This window comes from Bufo bufo, chromosome 3 (genome assembly GCF_905171765.1).
Source record: "Bufo bufo chromosome 3, aBufBuf1.1, whole genome shotgun sequence".
Lineage (NCBI taxonomy): Eukaryota > Metazoa > Chordata > Amphibia > Anura > Bufonidae > Bufo > Bufo bufo.
The window spans coordinates 379,291,647-379,307,956 of NC_053391.1; the positions used below are offsets into that span (position 1 = coordinate 379,291,647).

At 42.3% G+C, this 16,310-nt stretch overlaps 1 protein-coding gene across 1 annotated transcript in view; it reads right to left on the reverse strand.

Moving 5' to 3' along the window:
• The window catches only part of LOC120995469 (schlafen family member 9-like), a 153,800-nt gene that overhangs the window by 23,032 nt on the left and 114,458 nt on the right, over positions 1-16,310 (reverse strand). Inside the window, exons 6-7 of the mRNA XM_040424703.1 lie at positions 13,692-13,811; positions 4,668-5,382 (exon numbers count right to left, since the gene is read on the reverse strand). Coding sequence (XP_040280637.1) covers positions 4,668-5,382; positions 13,692-13,811 — 835 coding nt within the window. The remainder of the gene's footprint in view (positions 1-4,667; positions 5,383-13,691; positions 13,812-16,310) is intronic.

Below are 16,310 nucleotides of genomic sequence, written 5' to 3' on the forward strand. Positions count from 1 at the left end.
CCGCCAGATTCACGTCCGCTTGTCGGACCGTGCGGAAAAATCAACGCGGCCTCCCTGCCCTCCCCCTCCAGGTACCTATCCCCAGGGGTGAGACCCGTGCCCTTACCACTGGAAACCTATTGCTGGTCAGGTATAAGGACAAGAGGGATGTCCTTATGCTGTCCACAATTCATGGTAACGGCATCACCCCTGTCCTTGTGCGAGGTACCGTGGCAACGGTCCTTAAGCCCGACTGTATCGTCGCCTACAATCGGTATATGGGAGGAGTTGATCTCTCTGATCAAGTCCTCAAGCCATATAACGCCATGCGCAAAACACGGGCATGGTACAAAAAAGTTGCGGTCTACTTGGTACAGGTTGCCATGTACAACTCTTTTGTACTATCCCGAAGCGCTGGCAGCACAGGGACATTCCTTCAGTTCTATGAGGCAGTCCTCAAGGCCCTGATCTTTTCGGACCGGGAAAGAACAGGCCAGAGTACCTCGGGAACTGTAGGCGCCCGGATCATCCCTGGCCAACACTTTCCAGGTGTGGTCCCCAATACTGGAAAGAAGGGACGAACCCAAAAAAGATGCAGAGTGTGTCACAGGAGGGGGATACGGAAGGACACCACAACTCAATGTGACACGTGCCCCGATCATCCGGGCCTCTGTATTGACGGTTGCTTCAGGGAGTATCACACTTCCATGGAGTACTAAATTTATATCCCAATTTAGCACCGACATCGGATAAAAAAACTGGTTCTCAGACTTGAGACACCCAAAAAAACTAAAATAATTTATTAAAAGTAGACATATTAGGTATCGCCGCGTCGGTAATAATCTCCTCTATAAAAATACCCCATGACCTAACCCCCCAGATTAACACGGTCCAGAAAAAATTTAATAAAAAAAGGTGCAAAAAAATTATTTTTTTGTCACCTTACATAACAAAGTTTAATAGCAAACGATCAAAAAGTCATATAGCCCCCAAAATAGTGGCAATAAAACAGTCCGCTCATCCCGCAAAAAATGAGCCCCCATATAAGATAATCGGATAAAAAAATGACACTTAGACTTTGGAGATACAAAAATTTTTTTTTTGTATCAAAAAGGATAATAGTCAAAAACCTAAATAATTGTAAAAAAAAGTAGACTTATTAGGTATCGCCGTGTCCGTAAGAATCTCCTCTATAAAAATATCCCATTACCTAACCCCCCAGATTAACACAGTCAAAAAAAAAACAAAAAAAAAAAACCTGCCAAAACTGCTATTTTTGTCACTTTTCCATTTCAATCCGTTTTTTTCCGGTAACAAAACAAGGGTTAACAACCAAACAAAAGTTAATATTTATTACCCTGATACGGCAGTTTACAGAAATGCCATTTGTGGTCGTAAACTGCTGTATCAGTAAAAGGGAGGCCGCAAAAGGAAAGGACCGACATGGTTTCTGGAAGGCCGATTTTGATGGCCTTTTTTATTGACACCATGTCCCTTTTGAAGCCCCCCTAGAGTAAAAACTCCCTAAAAGTGACCCCATCTAAGAAACTACACCCCTCAAGGTATTCAAAACTGATTATACAAACTTTACTAACCCTTTAGGTGTTCCTCAACAGTTAATGGCAAATGGAGATGAAATTTCAGAATTTCAATTTTTGGTAACCTTGCCTCACAAAAATGTAATCTAGAGCAACCAAAAATCATATGTACCCTAAAAATAGTCCCAAAAAAATATGCTACCTTATCCCGTAGTTTCCAAAATGGGGTCACTTTTAGGGAGTTTCTACTCCAGGGGTGCATCAGGGGGGTTGAAACAGGACACGGCGTAAATAAACCGGTCCATAAAAATCAGCCCTCCAAAAACCAAACGGCGCACCTTTCCCTCTACGCCCCGCTGTGTGGCCGTACAGTAGTGTACGGCCACATATTGGGTGTTTCTGTAAACGGCAGAGTCAGGGCAATAAAGATACAGTCTTGTTTGGCTGTTAACCCTTGCTTTGTTAGTGAAAAAAAAATGGGTAAAAATTGAAAATTAGGCAAAAAAATGAAATTTTCTAATTTCATCCCCATTTGCCAATAACTATTGTGCAACACCTAAAGGGTTAACGACGTATGTAAAATCAGTTTTGAATACCTTGAGGGGTGTAGATTCTTAGATGGGGTCACTTTTAGGGAGTTTCTACTCTAGGGGTGCATCAGGGGGGCTTCAAATGGGACATGGTGTAAATAAACCAGTCCAGCAAAATCTGCCTTCCAAAAACCAAACGGCGCACCTTTCACTCTACGCCCCGCTGTGTGGCCGTACAGTAGTTTATGGCCACATATTGGGTGTTTCTGTAAACGGCAGAGTCAGGGCTATAAAGATACAGTCTTGTTTGGCTGTTAACCCTAGCTCTGTTAGTGGAAAAAATGGGTTAAAATGGAAAATTTGACAAAAAAATGAAATTCTCAAATTTCATCCCCATTTGCCAATAACTCTTGTGCAACACCTAAAGGGTTAACAACCTATGTAAAATCCGTTTTGAATACCTTGAGGGGTGTAGTTTTTGGGTGGTTTCTATTATGTAAGCCTCGCAAAGTGACTTGAGACCTGAACTGGTCCCTAAAAATTGGGTTTTTGTAAATTTCTGAAAAATTTCAAGATTTGCTTCTAAACTTCTAAGCCTTGTAACGTCCCCAAAAAATAAAATATCATTCCCAAAATAATTCAAACATGAAGTAGACTTATGGGGAATGTAAAGTCATCACAATTTTTGGGGGTATTACAGAAGTAGAGAAACTGAAACTTTAAAATTTGCTAATTTTTCAAAATATTTGGTAAATTAGGTATTTTTTTATGCAAAAAAATTTTTTTTATGACTTCATTTTACCAGTGTCATGAAGTACAATATGTGACGAAAAAACAATCTCAGAACGGCCTGGATAAGTAAAAGCGTTTCAAAGTTATCAGCACTTAAAGTGACACTGGTCAGATTTGCAAAAAATGGCCTGGTCCTTAAAGTGAAATAAGGCTATGTCCCTAAGGGGTTAATGTCCAAACAGCTGGGAACAAAAGTGAGTACACCCCAAATGAAAATGGACAAATTGTGCTCAATTAACCATTTTCCCTCCCCAGTGTCATGTGACTTGTTAGTGTTACAAGGTGTGAATGGGGAGCAGGTGTGTTAAATTTGGTGTTATCGCTCTCACTCTCTCATACTGGTCACTGGAAGTTCAACATGGCACCTCATGGCAAAAAGAACTCTGAGGATCTAAAAAAAATAAAATAAAATGTGTTGCTCTACATAAAGATGGCCTAGAAGATTGCCAACACCCTGAAACTGAGCTGCAGCACGGTGGCCAAGATTATGCAGCGGTTTAACAAGACAGGTTCCACTCAAAACAGGCCTCACCATGGTTGACCAAAGAAGTTGAGTGCACGTGCTCAGCGTCATATCCAGAGGTTGTATGAGTGCTGCCAGCATTGCTGCAGAGGTTAAAGGGGCGGAGGGGGGTCAGTCTGTCAGTGCTTAGACCATATGCCGCACACTGCATCAAATTGGTCTGCATGACTGTCATCCCAGAAGGAAGCCTCTTCTAAAGATGATCCACAAGAAAGCCCGCAAAAAGTTTGCTGAAGACAAGCAGACTAAGGACATGGATTACTGGAACCATGCCCTTTGGTCGGATGAGACCAAGATAAACTTATTTGGTTTAGGTGGTGTCAAGCGTGTGTGGCGGCAACCAGGTGAGGAGTACAAAGACAAGTATGTCTTGCCTACAGTCAAGCATGGTGGAGGGAGTGTCATGGTTTGGGGCTGCATGAGTGCTGCCGGATGTGGGGAGCTACAGTTCATTGAGGGAACCATGAATGCGAACATGTACTGTGACATACTGAAGCAGAGCATGATCTCTTCCCTTCGGAAACTGGGCCGCAGGGCAATATTTAAACATGATAATGACCCCAAACACACCTCCAAGACGACCACTGCCTTGCTAAAGAAACTGAGGGTAAAGGTGCATGTCTCCAGACATAAACCCTATTAAGCATCTGTGGGGCATCCTCAAATGGAAGGTGGAGGGGAGCAAGGTCTCTAACATTCACCAGCTCTGTGATGTTGTCATGGAGGAGTGGAAGAGGATTCCAGTGGCAACCTGTGAAGCTCTACTGAACCTCATGCCCAAGAGAGTTAAAGCAGTGCTGGAAAATAATGGTGGCCACACAAAATATTGCCATTTTGGGCACAATTTGGCCATTTTAACTTAGGGGTGTACTCACTTTTGTTGCCAGCTGTTTAGACATTAATGGCTGTGTGTTGAGTTATTTTGAGGGCACAACAAATTTACATTGTTACACAAGCTGTACACTGACATTGTATCAAAGTGTCATATATTTAGTGCTGTCCCATGAAAATATATTATAAAATATTTACAAAAATGTGAGGGGTGGACTAACTTTTGTGAGATACTGTACTGCAGTTGTTCAGACAAAAGAAAGGTATGAGGTATGGTCAGTATCAGTGTGCCTGGTTTAGTAGGGTAGATCATGCTGACAGACGCTCTGAGGGTTTAATAGAGATTTCAGTGGACTCAACTAATACAATTTCAGTAAATTTCCTCTAGTGGTGGCTGAGGGCTACTTGGTCATGAGTCTTCTTTTTGGCCACAAGTTTACATACACATTAATAAAAAGACATTTCTATATTTACCTCACATAATCTCTTAATGGTATGTTCTCACAAATGTAAAGAATGTCATTAGTTGAACAATTTTTCATGTTTTTTATCCGTTTGATTATCTCCAAAGCAATTACAGTCTTTCCAGTTCCTGGTGGTCCATGCACAAATAAAGTGTCATTAATTCTTATATTCTCTGACAGCACCTTATACTGTTCTATGGTAAGAAGGTTGAAGAACTCAATTCTAAACTTGTCGCTTAGCATGTTTCTGAAGCTGAGAATCACTATTGTAAGTGACTGCAGTAATTCTTTCACCGTGCCCAAATCAAGCAGTTTGTACCTCCTTGGATATGTTATCTCAGGCCAGGAGAAGCTGGACTTGCCAGGTTTAGCATTTAGACGCAGCATTTTAGGTATTACACATAACCTTCCCGTGTAGCATCCAATATTAACTAATTTTTGCCTCAAGGCAAAGGCGGTTATTCTTGAACAATTAAAATCCTCTTCAGTGACCTCAGCATTGAAGACAGAGTACAGTGTTGGATAGTCCTTAGGTGACAGAAGTAAAATGTCACACACAACATTCGGGTTACTCTTCTGCTCTACATCCACAGCCCAGCTCCTGGATACAATTACTGCCCCAGTATTCGGCAGTATGGTATTCAGCAGGTCTTCCAAACCAGGGTTCTCTGCCTTAAGATCCTCATACAGTTTGTCGGGTTTTATAGTTAACGTGTCCTCAATATCTGTGCAATAAGACAAGAAGCAAACACAAAAAAGCCTTATTTTGTGTAAACAATTTATCAAATGGTTTAAATAAAAATAATTATCCCCCTCTATTATGTTTTACTATACTGCCTGGTTTACCTTATTGTGGTTAGATAATTGCCCTACATATATATAGAAATTCAGACCGTTGCTCAGATACAAGGGGAGTTACTAGTCTGGTGCAGTTACAGAGACCTTCCTGCACAGGCTACATCCAATGACTGGCACCAAACAGTTTTAGTAGTGCCCCACAGCTAATTTATTCACTGCTCATCACCGACGTAATGTGTTTGTTGTGCCCAAAATCTCGCGCATGCGCCGTGGATACTCATGTCAGCGCCCTGTCCTGGCATCGGCCTCACAGAACGAAGTGCGCATGCTGCAGCTTCGCTCGACCCGGAAATGCGATACAAACACATTCCGTCGGCGAGGAGCAGTGAATAAATTAACAGTGGGGCGGTGCTGGGCTCCAAGATAATGGGCACGGCTGGGCTCAAATGCCCGGTGGGACAGCCCCTTGGGCTCCTTATTGAGGTAATTAGCATATTAATAAAAGCGATTTTATAGACAAATTACAAGACCCAGGGCAGTAATACTAGTATATTGTAATATAAATCGTGGAGACTGATATGGTGATGTTAATAGCTCAGTAAGTTAAATCCAGGTGACAGTGTCCCTTTAATTGCAAATGAAATGTCTGTACACGCACCCCTGATTGAAAATGTTGTCGCTTTACAAATAAAGATAATTATTATGTCTTGCATATTTGTATTGTCTGACAACATAAAAAACAATAGCTTCTGGGTGGTTTAACTGGTTCCTGAAGTTTACAGTAATTTAGCAAAGTTTTATATTAAACTGATATGTTTCAGCTGATAGCAGCAGGATATTGTGACATAATATAGTGTTAGGCAATAATTATATACAGTTTTACTTGAACTTTTGAGGTCATAATGGTAGTAGGAGCCTACTGCCCTAGTATGTATGAATCCCAAAGCTTTATTTAACATAACTATTTTTGGAATCTACAGGGTGGGCCATTTATATGGATACACCTTAATAAAATAAGAATGGTTGGTGATATTAACTTCCTGTTTGTGGCACATTAGTATATGTGAGGGGGGAAACTTTTCAAGATGGGTGGTGACCATGGCGGCCATTTTGAATCTAACTTTTGTTTTTTCAATAGGAAGAGGGTCATGTGACACATCAAACTTATTGGGAATTTCACAAGAAAAACAATGGTGTGCTTGGTTTTAACGTAACTTTATTCTTTCATGAGTTATTTAGAAAGTTTCTGACCACTTATAAAATGTGTTCAATGTGCTGCCCATTGTGTTGGATTGTCAATGCAACCCTCTTCTCCCACTCTTCACACACTGATAGCAACACCGGAGGAGAAATGCTAGTACAGGCTTCCAGTATCCGTAGTTTCAGGTGCTGCACATCTCGTATCTTCACAGCATAGACGATTGCCTTCAGATGATACGAGATGTGCAGCACCTGAAACTACGGATACTGGAAGCCTGTGCTAGCATTTCTCCTGCGGTGTTGCTATCAGTGTGTGAAGAGTGGGAGAAGAGGGTTGCATTGACAATCCAACACAATGGGCAGCACATTTAACACATTTTGTAAGTGGTCAGAAACTTGTAAATAACTCATGAAAGAATAAAGTTACATTAAAACCAAGCACACCATTGTTTTTCTTGTGAAATTCCCAATAGGTTTGATGTGTCAAATGACTCTCTTCCTATTGAAAAAACAAAAGTTGGATTCAAAATGTCCGACTTCAAAATGGCCGCCATGGTCACCACCCATCTTGAAAAGTTTCCCACCTCACATATACTAATGTGCCACAAACAGGAAGTTAATATCACCAACCATTCCCATTTTATTAAGGTGTATCCATATAAATGGCCCACCCTGTATATTAGTTCCATATTAAAGGGGGTGGAATGGGGTGGAATTAGGAAAAAAAAACGCAATTCCTTTATGGGTTTTGTCCCTACGGTGTTCCCTTTGTGGCAAAACTGACCTGTGCCCTTCATTCTCTGGGTCAGTAGGATTACAACAATACCGCATATGTATGTTTTATATGTCTAAATACTGTAAAAATAAATGTAAAAAAATTTATTTTACGTCACCATATTCTCACCCCCATAATTTTGATACTGTTATGTTTACTGAGCTGTGTGGGACGGGACGATCTTCAGTTTTTATTGATACCATTTTGGTGTGTGTGACTTTTTGATCACATTTTATAAATTTTTGGGGGGTAAAAAAAGCAACGAAAAAAGGTGAATCCGCCATTTTGATACTTTTTTCCATTACACCATTCATCGTATTGGAAAAATATTTCTATATATTAATAGTTTGGCCGTTTTCGGACGCGGTGATGCCCACAATGTTTAAATTTTTTTATTCTAAGGAAAGGGGGGTGATATAAATTTTTACATCTTTTTTTTTAATGTTTTTGTAGACAGTCTAGGAGGCTACAACATTCACAAATAAGTTTTTTGTGAATATTACCATATTGCATACAGCAGCATGGTAATATGTGAATTGCTAATTTCTTATGTTGGCCTGCCATCTGCTGGCCAACATAAGAATTGCAGATGTAATGCTGGGTCTCTTCAGAGCGATCCAGCCTATTAAAGTGATTTGCCGGCATCCCCGTGCGGCCAAATTACTTCCGGGTTTTCTAACTGTATAGATGTCGTGATCACACTTGAAAATAGCATCTGAAGACTGTAATGACCGCGATTGGCATTATTGGTGGTTGCGATCATTAGCTGCAGGATTCTGCTGTTTGAAACAGCAGAGACCCGCCGGCCATGGTGCCCGCTGCACATCGCTCCAGTGCCGTACATGTACAGCGCTGGTAGCGAAAAGGTTAAAGGATATAAATACCTTTGGGGCATTTTTTTTTTACTGAAATGCATTTTTTGAATAAAAATCATTTTTGTAATACGTTTTTTTTTTTTTGGGCTTCTGCAGCTTCTATGTTTCACAGTATAAAGAAAGAGCAGAATTCTATTTACAGTGAAATCCCTCAAACAAGCTCTCTGACAGCTCATTCTTAAACTCCTCTCCTATCCTAAACAATCCTCATATTGATGACATTTCCTCATGATAGATCATCAATATCAGATCAGCAGGGGGTTCAAGTCCCGGCTTCCCCACCGATCAGCTGTTTGAAGAGGAAGTGGTGCTCATGCGAGCGCAGCTTCCTTTTCATTATTACACTGTGTGTCATCTCACTCATCTTGGCAGCGCAGAGTAAGTACAAGTGTTCATCCCATTCACTTGAATGGGACAAGCACTTGTCATGACACTGTGCCACCACTAAAAGTGAGACAACATACAGTTTAGTCATGAAGAAGCAGCAGTGCTCGCATGAGAGTCGCCTCCTCTTTAAGGCTACTTTCACACTAGCGTTCGGGGTTCCGCTTGTGAGTTCCGTTTGAAGGCTCTCACAAGCGGCCCCGAACGGATCCGTACTGCCCCAATGCATTCTGAGTGGATGCGGATCCGCTCAGAATGCATCAGTTTGGCACCGTTTGGCCTCCGCTCCGCTCAGCAGGCGGACACCCGAACGCAGCTTGCAGCGTTTTCGTGTCCGCCTGGCCGTGCGGAGCCAAACGGATCCGTCCAGACTTAAATGCAAGTCAATGGGGACGGATCCGTTTGACGTTGACACAATATGGTGCAATTTCAAACGGATCCGTCCCCCATTGACTTTCAATGTAAAGTCAGGAGTCCCTATTAATATACCATCAGATCGGAGTTTTCTCCAATCAGATGGTATATTTTAACTTGAAGCGTCCCCATCACCATGGGAACGCCTCTATGTTAGAATATACCATCGGATTTGAGTTACATCGTGAAACTCAGATCAGACAGTATATTCTAACACAGAGGCGTTCACATGGTGATGGGGACGCTTCAAGTTAGAATATACTGAGAACTGTGTACATGACTGCCCCCTCCTGTATTTAACTCATTGGTGGCCAGTGCGGCCCCCCTCCCTCCCCAGTATTAAATGTGACCAGTGCGGCCCCCCTCCCTCTATATTCATTGGTGGCCAGTGCGGATTCCCAGTATTGTGACCAGTGCGGCCTCCCCTCTCCCCCCCCTAATTAAAATCACCCCCCCCATCATTGGTGGAAGCGGAGAGTTCCGATCGGAGTCCCAGTTTAAATCGCTGGGGCTCCGATCGGTTACCGTGGCAGCCAAGACTCTATTGCAGTCTTGGCTGCCATGGTTACTTAGCAATAAATAGAAGCATTATACTTACCTGAAGAGCTGCGATGTCTGTGACCGGCCGGGAGCTCCTCCTACTGGTAAGTGACAGGTCTGTGCTATAGACCATGCGCCGCACAGACCTTTAACTTACCAGTAGGAGGAGCCCCCGGCCGGTCACAGACATCGCAGCTCTTCAGGTAAGTATAATGCTTTTAATTAGAGGGGGGGGGGGAGAGGGGAGGCCGCACTGGTCACAATACTGGGAATCTGCACTGGCCGGCCACCAATGAATATAGAGGGAGGGGGGCCGCACTGGTTACAATTAATACTGGGGAGGGAGGGGGGGCCGCACTGGCCACCAATGAATATAGAGGGAGGGGGGCCGCACTGGTCACATTTAATACTGGGGAGGGAGGGAGGGGGGCCGCACTGGCCACCAATGAATATAGAGGGAGGGGGGCCGCACTGGTCACATTTAATACTGGGGAGGGAGGGGGTCTGCCCCCTCCTGCCTGGCAGCACCTGATCTCTTACAGGGGGCTATGATTCGCACAATAATTGTGCGGATCACAGCCCCCTGTAAGAGATCGGGTGCTGCCAGGCAGCAGGGGGCAGTCATGTACACAGTTCTTTTAGTATATTCTAACTTGAAGCGTCCGCATCACCATGGGAACGCTTCTGTGTTTAGAATATACTGTCGGATCTGAGTTTTCCCAAAGTGAAAAATCAGATCTGAAATAAACAGTTATGCAGACGGATCCGTTCTGAACGGATGCAAGCGTTTGCATTATAGGAGCGGATCCGTCTGTACAGACTCCAGACGGATCCGCTCCTAACGCAAGTGTGAAAGTAGCCTTAAGAGGTTGTCCAGGCTTTTTCTATTGATGTCCTATCCTCAGAATAGGTTATCAATATCAGATCAGCTGTATGAGGAGACTCTTTCCCTTCTCTCTGCTGTATATCTATGGAAAAGCAGCAGCGGACAGGAAGAGAGAAGGTAGGAGGCACGTGCACACTGCGCCCAGTCTCCTCAAACAGCTGATCGGCAGGGGTGCCGGGGTGTCAGACCCCCACTGATGTGATACTAATGACCTATCCTGAGGATAGGTCATTAATAGAAAAAAAGACCGGACAACCCCTTTAACCACCTCAGCTCCCCTAGCTTAAACACCCTTAATGACCAGACCACTTTTTACAATTCTGCACTACACTACTTTCACGGTTTATTGCTCGGTCATAAAACTTACCACCCAAATGAATTTTACCTCCTTTTCTTCTCACTAATAGAGCTTTCATTTGGTGGTATTTCATTGCTGCTGACATTTTTACTTTTTTTATTAATCAAAATTTACCGAAATTTTTGCAAAAAAAATTCATTTTTCACTTTCAGTTGTAATTTTTTTTTTTTAAAACTACATTTCTATATAAATTTTTCTCACCTTGTGATGAACCTCGTCATGTTTCCTGAGGTTCTACAATGCCCAGACAATAGAAAACCCCCACAAATGACCCCATTTCGGAAAGTAGACACCTTAAGGTATTCGCTGATGGGCATAGGGAGTTCATAGAACTTTTTATTTTTTGTCACAAGTTAGCGGAAAATTATGATTTATTTTTTCCTTACAAACTCTCATATTCCACTAACTTGTGACAAAAAATAAAAACTTCCATGAACTCACTATGCCCATCACGAAATACCTTGGGGTGTCTTCTTTCCAAAATGGGGTCACTTGTGGGGTAGTTATACTGCCCTGGCATTTTAGGGGCCCTAATGCGTGAGAAGTAGTTTGAAATCAAAATGTGTAAAAAATGCCCTGTGAAATCCTAAAGGTGCTCTTTGGAATGTGGGCCCCTTTGCCCACCTAGGCTGCAAAAAAGTGTCACACATGCGGTATCGCCGTACTCAGGAGAAGATGGGCAATGTGTTTTGGGGTGTCTTTACACATGCCCATGCTGGGTGAGATAAATATCTCTGTCAAATGACAACTTTGTATAAAAAAAATGGGAAAAGTTGTCTTTTAGAGAGATATTTCTCTCACCCAGCATGGGTATATGTAAAAAGACACCCCAAAACACATTGCCCAACTTCTCCTGAGTACGGCGATACCACATGTGTGACACTTTTTTGCAGCCTAGGTGGGCAAAGGGGCCCAAATTCCTTTTAGGAGGGCATTTTTAGACATTTGGATCCCAGACTTCTTCTCACGCTTTAGGGCCCCTAAAATGCCAGGGCAGTATAAATACCCCACATGTGACCCCATTTTGGAAAGAAGACACCCCAGGGTATTCAATGAGGGGCATGGCGAGTTCATAGAAGATTTTTTATTTTTTGGCACAAGTTAGCGGAAATTGATTTATTTTTTTTTTCTCATAAAGTCTCCCTTTCCGCTACCTTGGGACAAAAAGTTCAATCTTTCATGGACTCAATATGCCCCTCAGCGAATACCTTGGGGTGTCTTCTTTCCGAAAAGGGGTCACATGTGGGGTATTTATACTGCTCTGACATTTTAGGGGCCCTAAAGCGTGAGAAGAAGTCTGGAATCTAAATGTCTAAAAATTTTTACGCATTTGGATTCCGTGAGGGGTATGGTGAGTTCATGTGAGATATTCTTTTTTGTCTCAAGTTAGTGGAATATGAGACTTTGTAAGAAAAAACAAAAAAACTGAAAAAATCTATTTCCACTAACTTGTGCCAAAAAAAATGTCTGAATGGAGCCTTACAGGGGGGTGATCAATGACAGGGGGGTGATCAGGGAGTCTATATGGGGTGATCACCACCCTGTCATTGATCACCCCCCTGTAAGGCTCCATTCAGAGGTCCGTATGTGTTTTGCGGATCCACAAAACACATACGGACGTCTGAATGGAGCCTTACAGGGGGGTGATCAATCACAGGGGGGTGATTAGGGAGTCTATATGGGATGAACCACCCCCCCTGTAACCACCCCCCCTGTAAGGCTCCATTCAGACGTCTGTATGCGTTTTGCGGATCCGATCCATGGATCCGCAAAACACATACGGACCTCTGAATGTAGCCTTACAGGGGGGTGATCAATTATAGGGGGGTGATCAATGACACGGGGGAGATCAGGGAGTCTATATGGGGTGATCAAGGGTTAACAAGGGGTTAATAAGTGACAGGGGGGTGTAGTGTAGTGTGGTGCTTGGTGCTACTTATTACAGAGCTGCCTGTGTCCTCTGGTGGTCGATCCAAGCAAAAGGGACCACCAGAGGACCAGGTAGCAGGTATATTAGACGCGGTTATCAAAACAGCGTCTAATATACCTGTTAGGGGTTAAAAAAAAAAATCGCATCTACAGCCTGCCAGCGAACGATCGCCGCTGGCAGGCTGTAGATCCACTCGCTTACCTGCAGTTCCTGTGAACGCGTGCGCCTGTGTGCACGCGTTCACAGGAAATCTTGCGTCTCGCGAGAGGACGTGTATATGCGTGACTCTGCCTGAGTGAGCCGCCTCCGGAACGCAATCCTGCGTTAGGCGGTCCGGAGGCGGTTAAACTGCTGATCAGCGGGGGTATTGGGACTCAGACCCCCGCTGATCTGATATTGATGCCCTGAGGATAGGTCATCAGTATCTATCCTCTACACAGCCCTTTTAAACTGTCTTGCTATTTTCATCCTTGTATTTCAATATGGTTTTCGGAATGATGCATTAATATAACTTTTATTTAACATGTTGTTCCAATTGACTTCTGTAGCTTCTATGTTTCACAGTATACAGCAACCTGCAGAATTTTATTTTTTTTACACCAAAATTCGTCAAATGAGCTCTCCCACAGCTTGGTCTTCAGCCCCTCTTTCTCTGTCCTGAACAATCTTCTAAACTAATTTATAACCAAATAAATTTTCTTGATAATTTTAGCTTTTATATTGTTCTCAATATGGTTGTGTGAATGGGGTTTTACGGTGACAACACTGTTTACTGTGCAATTATTCATTTTTTTAGCTAATCAAAAACACTCAGTAAAGAAAAAAATAGCAATTATTCATTAGAATGAATACATTTTTGTAACGGAGAACATACTGTCAAACAGACTGTCCTGTAACTCTTGTAAGGTGTCCATGCCTTTCTTTGTGAAGACTGGCTTAGCTTGTGGTGGTCCTTCCTCAATGGTTAATCTTTCAAACTGTACCTCCAGAGGTTCTGTGAATTAACAAATCCATTAAAGGTGTTATCCTATGATTAATGTAAAAAATGAAACCAAGACATCATATAGTAAAAGACAACTTGTTTCTAATAAAGCTAGAACCAGCCCTGTACCTCACATAGATCCATAGATCTACTCATTCATTACTCCAAATGCTTTGCTACATTCTCTTCAGGCTGGCAGCTCAGGGCACATGTCCTTTCTTCTGCAGCTCTCCCAGTAAGGGTTCATTCACACAACCATATCAGTTTTTGCGGATCTGCAAAACACGGATATCGGTCATGTGCATTCCACATTTTGTGGATCGGAATGTTCTGCTCTATGATAAAAATGCCTATTCTTGTCTGCAAAATGGACAAGAATAGGTCATGTTCTATCTTTTTTTTGTGGGTCCGTGGAACGGAAGTGCGGAAGAGGACAGCACACACTGATGGCCACATCTTTTGCAGCCCCATTGAAATTAATGGGTCGCATCCGATCTGCAAAATTGCAGGATGGATGCGGAAAGAAAAATATGGTCGTGTGAATGGGCCCCAACAGGCACACCTAACAGATTATCCTGCTGGTGCCAGCAGAAGAATGGAACTGAGTGTGTGTGACCTGCTTGTTCAGCTCACAACTTGAGCATGTCAGGAAGTATTACTTTACTGAGAGAGTAGTGGATGCATGGAATAGCCTTCCTGCAGAAGTGGTAGCTGCAAATACAGTGAAGGAGTTTAAGCGTGCATGGGATAGGCATAAGGCCATCCTTCATATAAGATAGGGCCAGGGGCTATTAATAGGATTCAGATATATTGGGCAGACTAGATGGGCCAAATGGTTCTTATCTGCCGACACATTCTATGTTTTTATGTTTTGCAACAGAAAGTAAATGACATAAGTAATTAGATTTTCTTGTTGAATTATATTAAACTAACTTTTAAAGCTGGGGCAACCCCTTTGAAGAAGTTGTCCTGGATTTTACTATTGCTGTCCTATCTCCAGGATAGGTTATCAATAGCTCGTTGATGAGGTTCCATGATGGTTAAGGGCCTTCTTTCAACTCTATTCTCTCTACATAGGGGGACAAGACAGGGTGCACCCTGTTGTCTCTGCTATTTGGAGTAGCGCTTTAACCCCTAGCACTAGTTATTAGCCAGTTACCCGCTATCAAGGGATACCTATTAGACCTAGAGAAGGTCGTGCAGATGACATGGTTCTATTTCTTCCTGATCCCATCACTCCCTACAACATGCCATATCCTTTATTGATACAGTTGGGCTTTTTTCTGGCCTCCTTATCCCCTTAAGGGCTGGGCCAATTTTTGTTTTCGTCTTCCAAACATTCCCAGAGCTACAACTTTTTAAATTATCCATTTACATAAAGGCTTATTTTTTTTAACCCTCACAATTTCGTCAACGTTTTTTTGGGGTTTTGATATTAAGGTGTTCAGTATGCAATAAAAACGACATGATGTCTTTATTCTGTTGGTCAGTTCAATTACGGCGTTACCAAATTTGTACAATGTTTTTTTTTCTTTGCATCGCCATTCTTTGACACCCATAACATTTTTATATTTACATTTACAAAGCTGTGTGAGGGCTTTTGCTGGGTGCACTGTAGATTTTACTTATTTTTTTATTTTTATTAGAATTATTATAATATTTTAATAGTTTGGACACTTTTGGATGCAGAGATGCCTATTATGTTTCTTTTTTATTATTTCTTTTTATCTGTAAAATTGGGAAAGGATGTATCTGCCTTTTTAAGATTTTTACAATTAGTATAATAAAAAAAAAAAAATTCTCCATAATAACTACAGCTGTAATAGCATGGGATTCTTCAAAGAGACTGAGTCTATTAACACAAATTAACTGCTTCCCTGATCGCAGCATGAGGAAGCTATTTGGGCCCGGGAATGCAGCGCTCCCAGGGAAAGCCACCTCAGATACCGAGGTCACAATAGACAATAGCATCTGAGGGGTTAAATGTCTGTGATCAGCATTATCGCCAGGCGCAGACATTAGCTGTGGGTGTCTGCTGTAAAACAGCAGAAATCTGGCAACTATAGCGCTTGGTGCACTTGTGATTTTTAAAAGAATAGTCCTCTGCCGTATATGTATGGTGGAGATCCAAAAGGGGCTAATGTGGTCCTGTACTAAGTTGCAGTCATTGTAGGCTGCAGTGATGTACCTATTTGGAGCAGTGGTAGGGCAAACAGTGCCTACAATTCCTAGTGTTTTCTTGCTGGGAATCTTAGATGAGGGACAATGACAATATGATATATAATTATTGCTGGATAAAACCTTGTTCCTACGTAGACAATAACTATGAAAGTTTCATAAAGTGGGGACTCTTTGGTGTAGCTCCCCTCTGACTGTATTCACACCATATGGTCTCTACAACCTGTCTAACACAATTTATGTATTAAGAGATTATATATATATATATATATATATATATATACACACACACACACACACACACATACACCATACTAATACGGTGTTGGACCC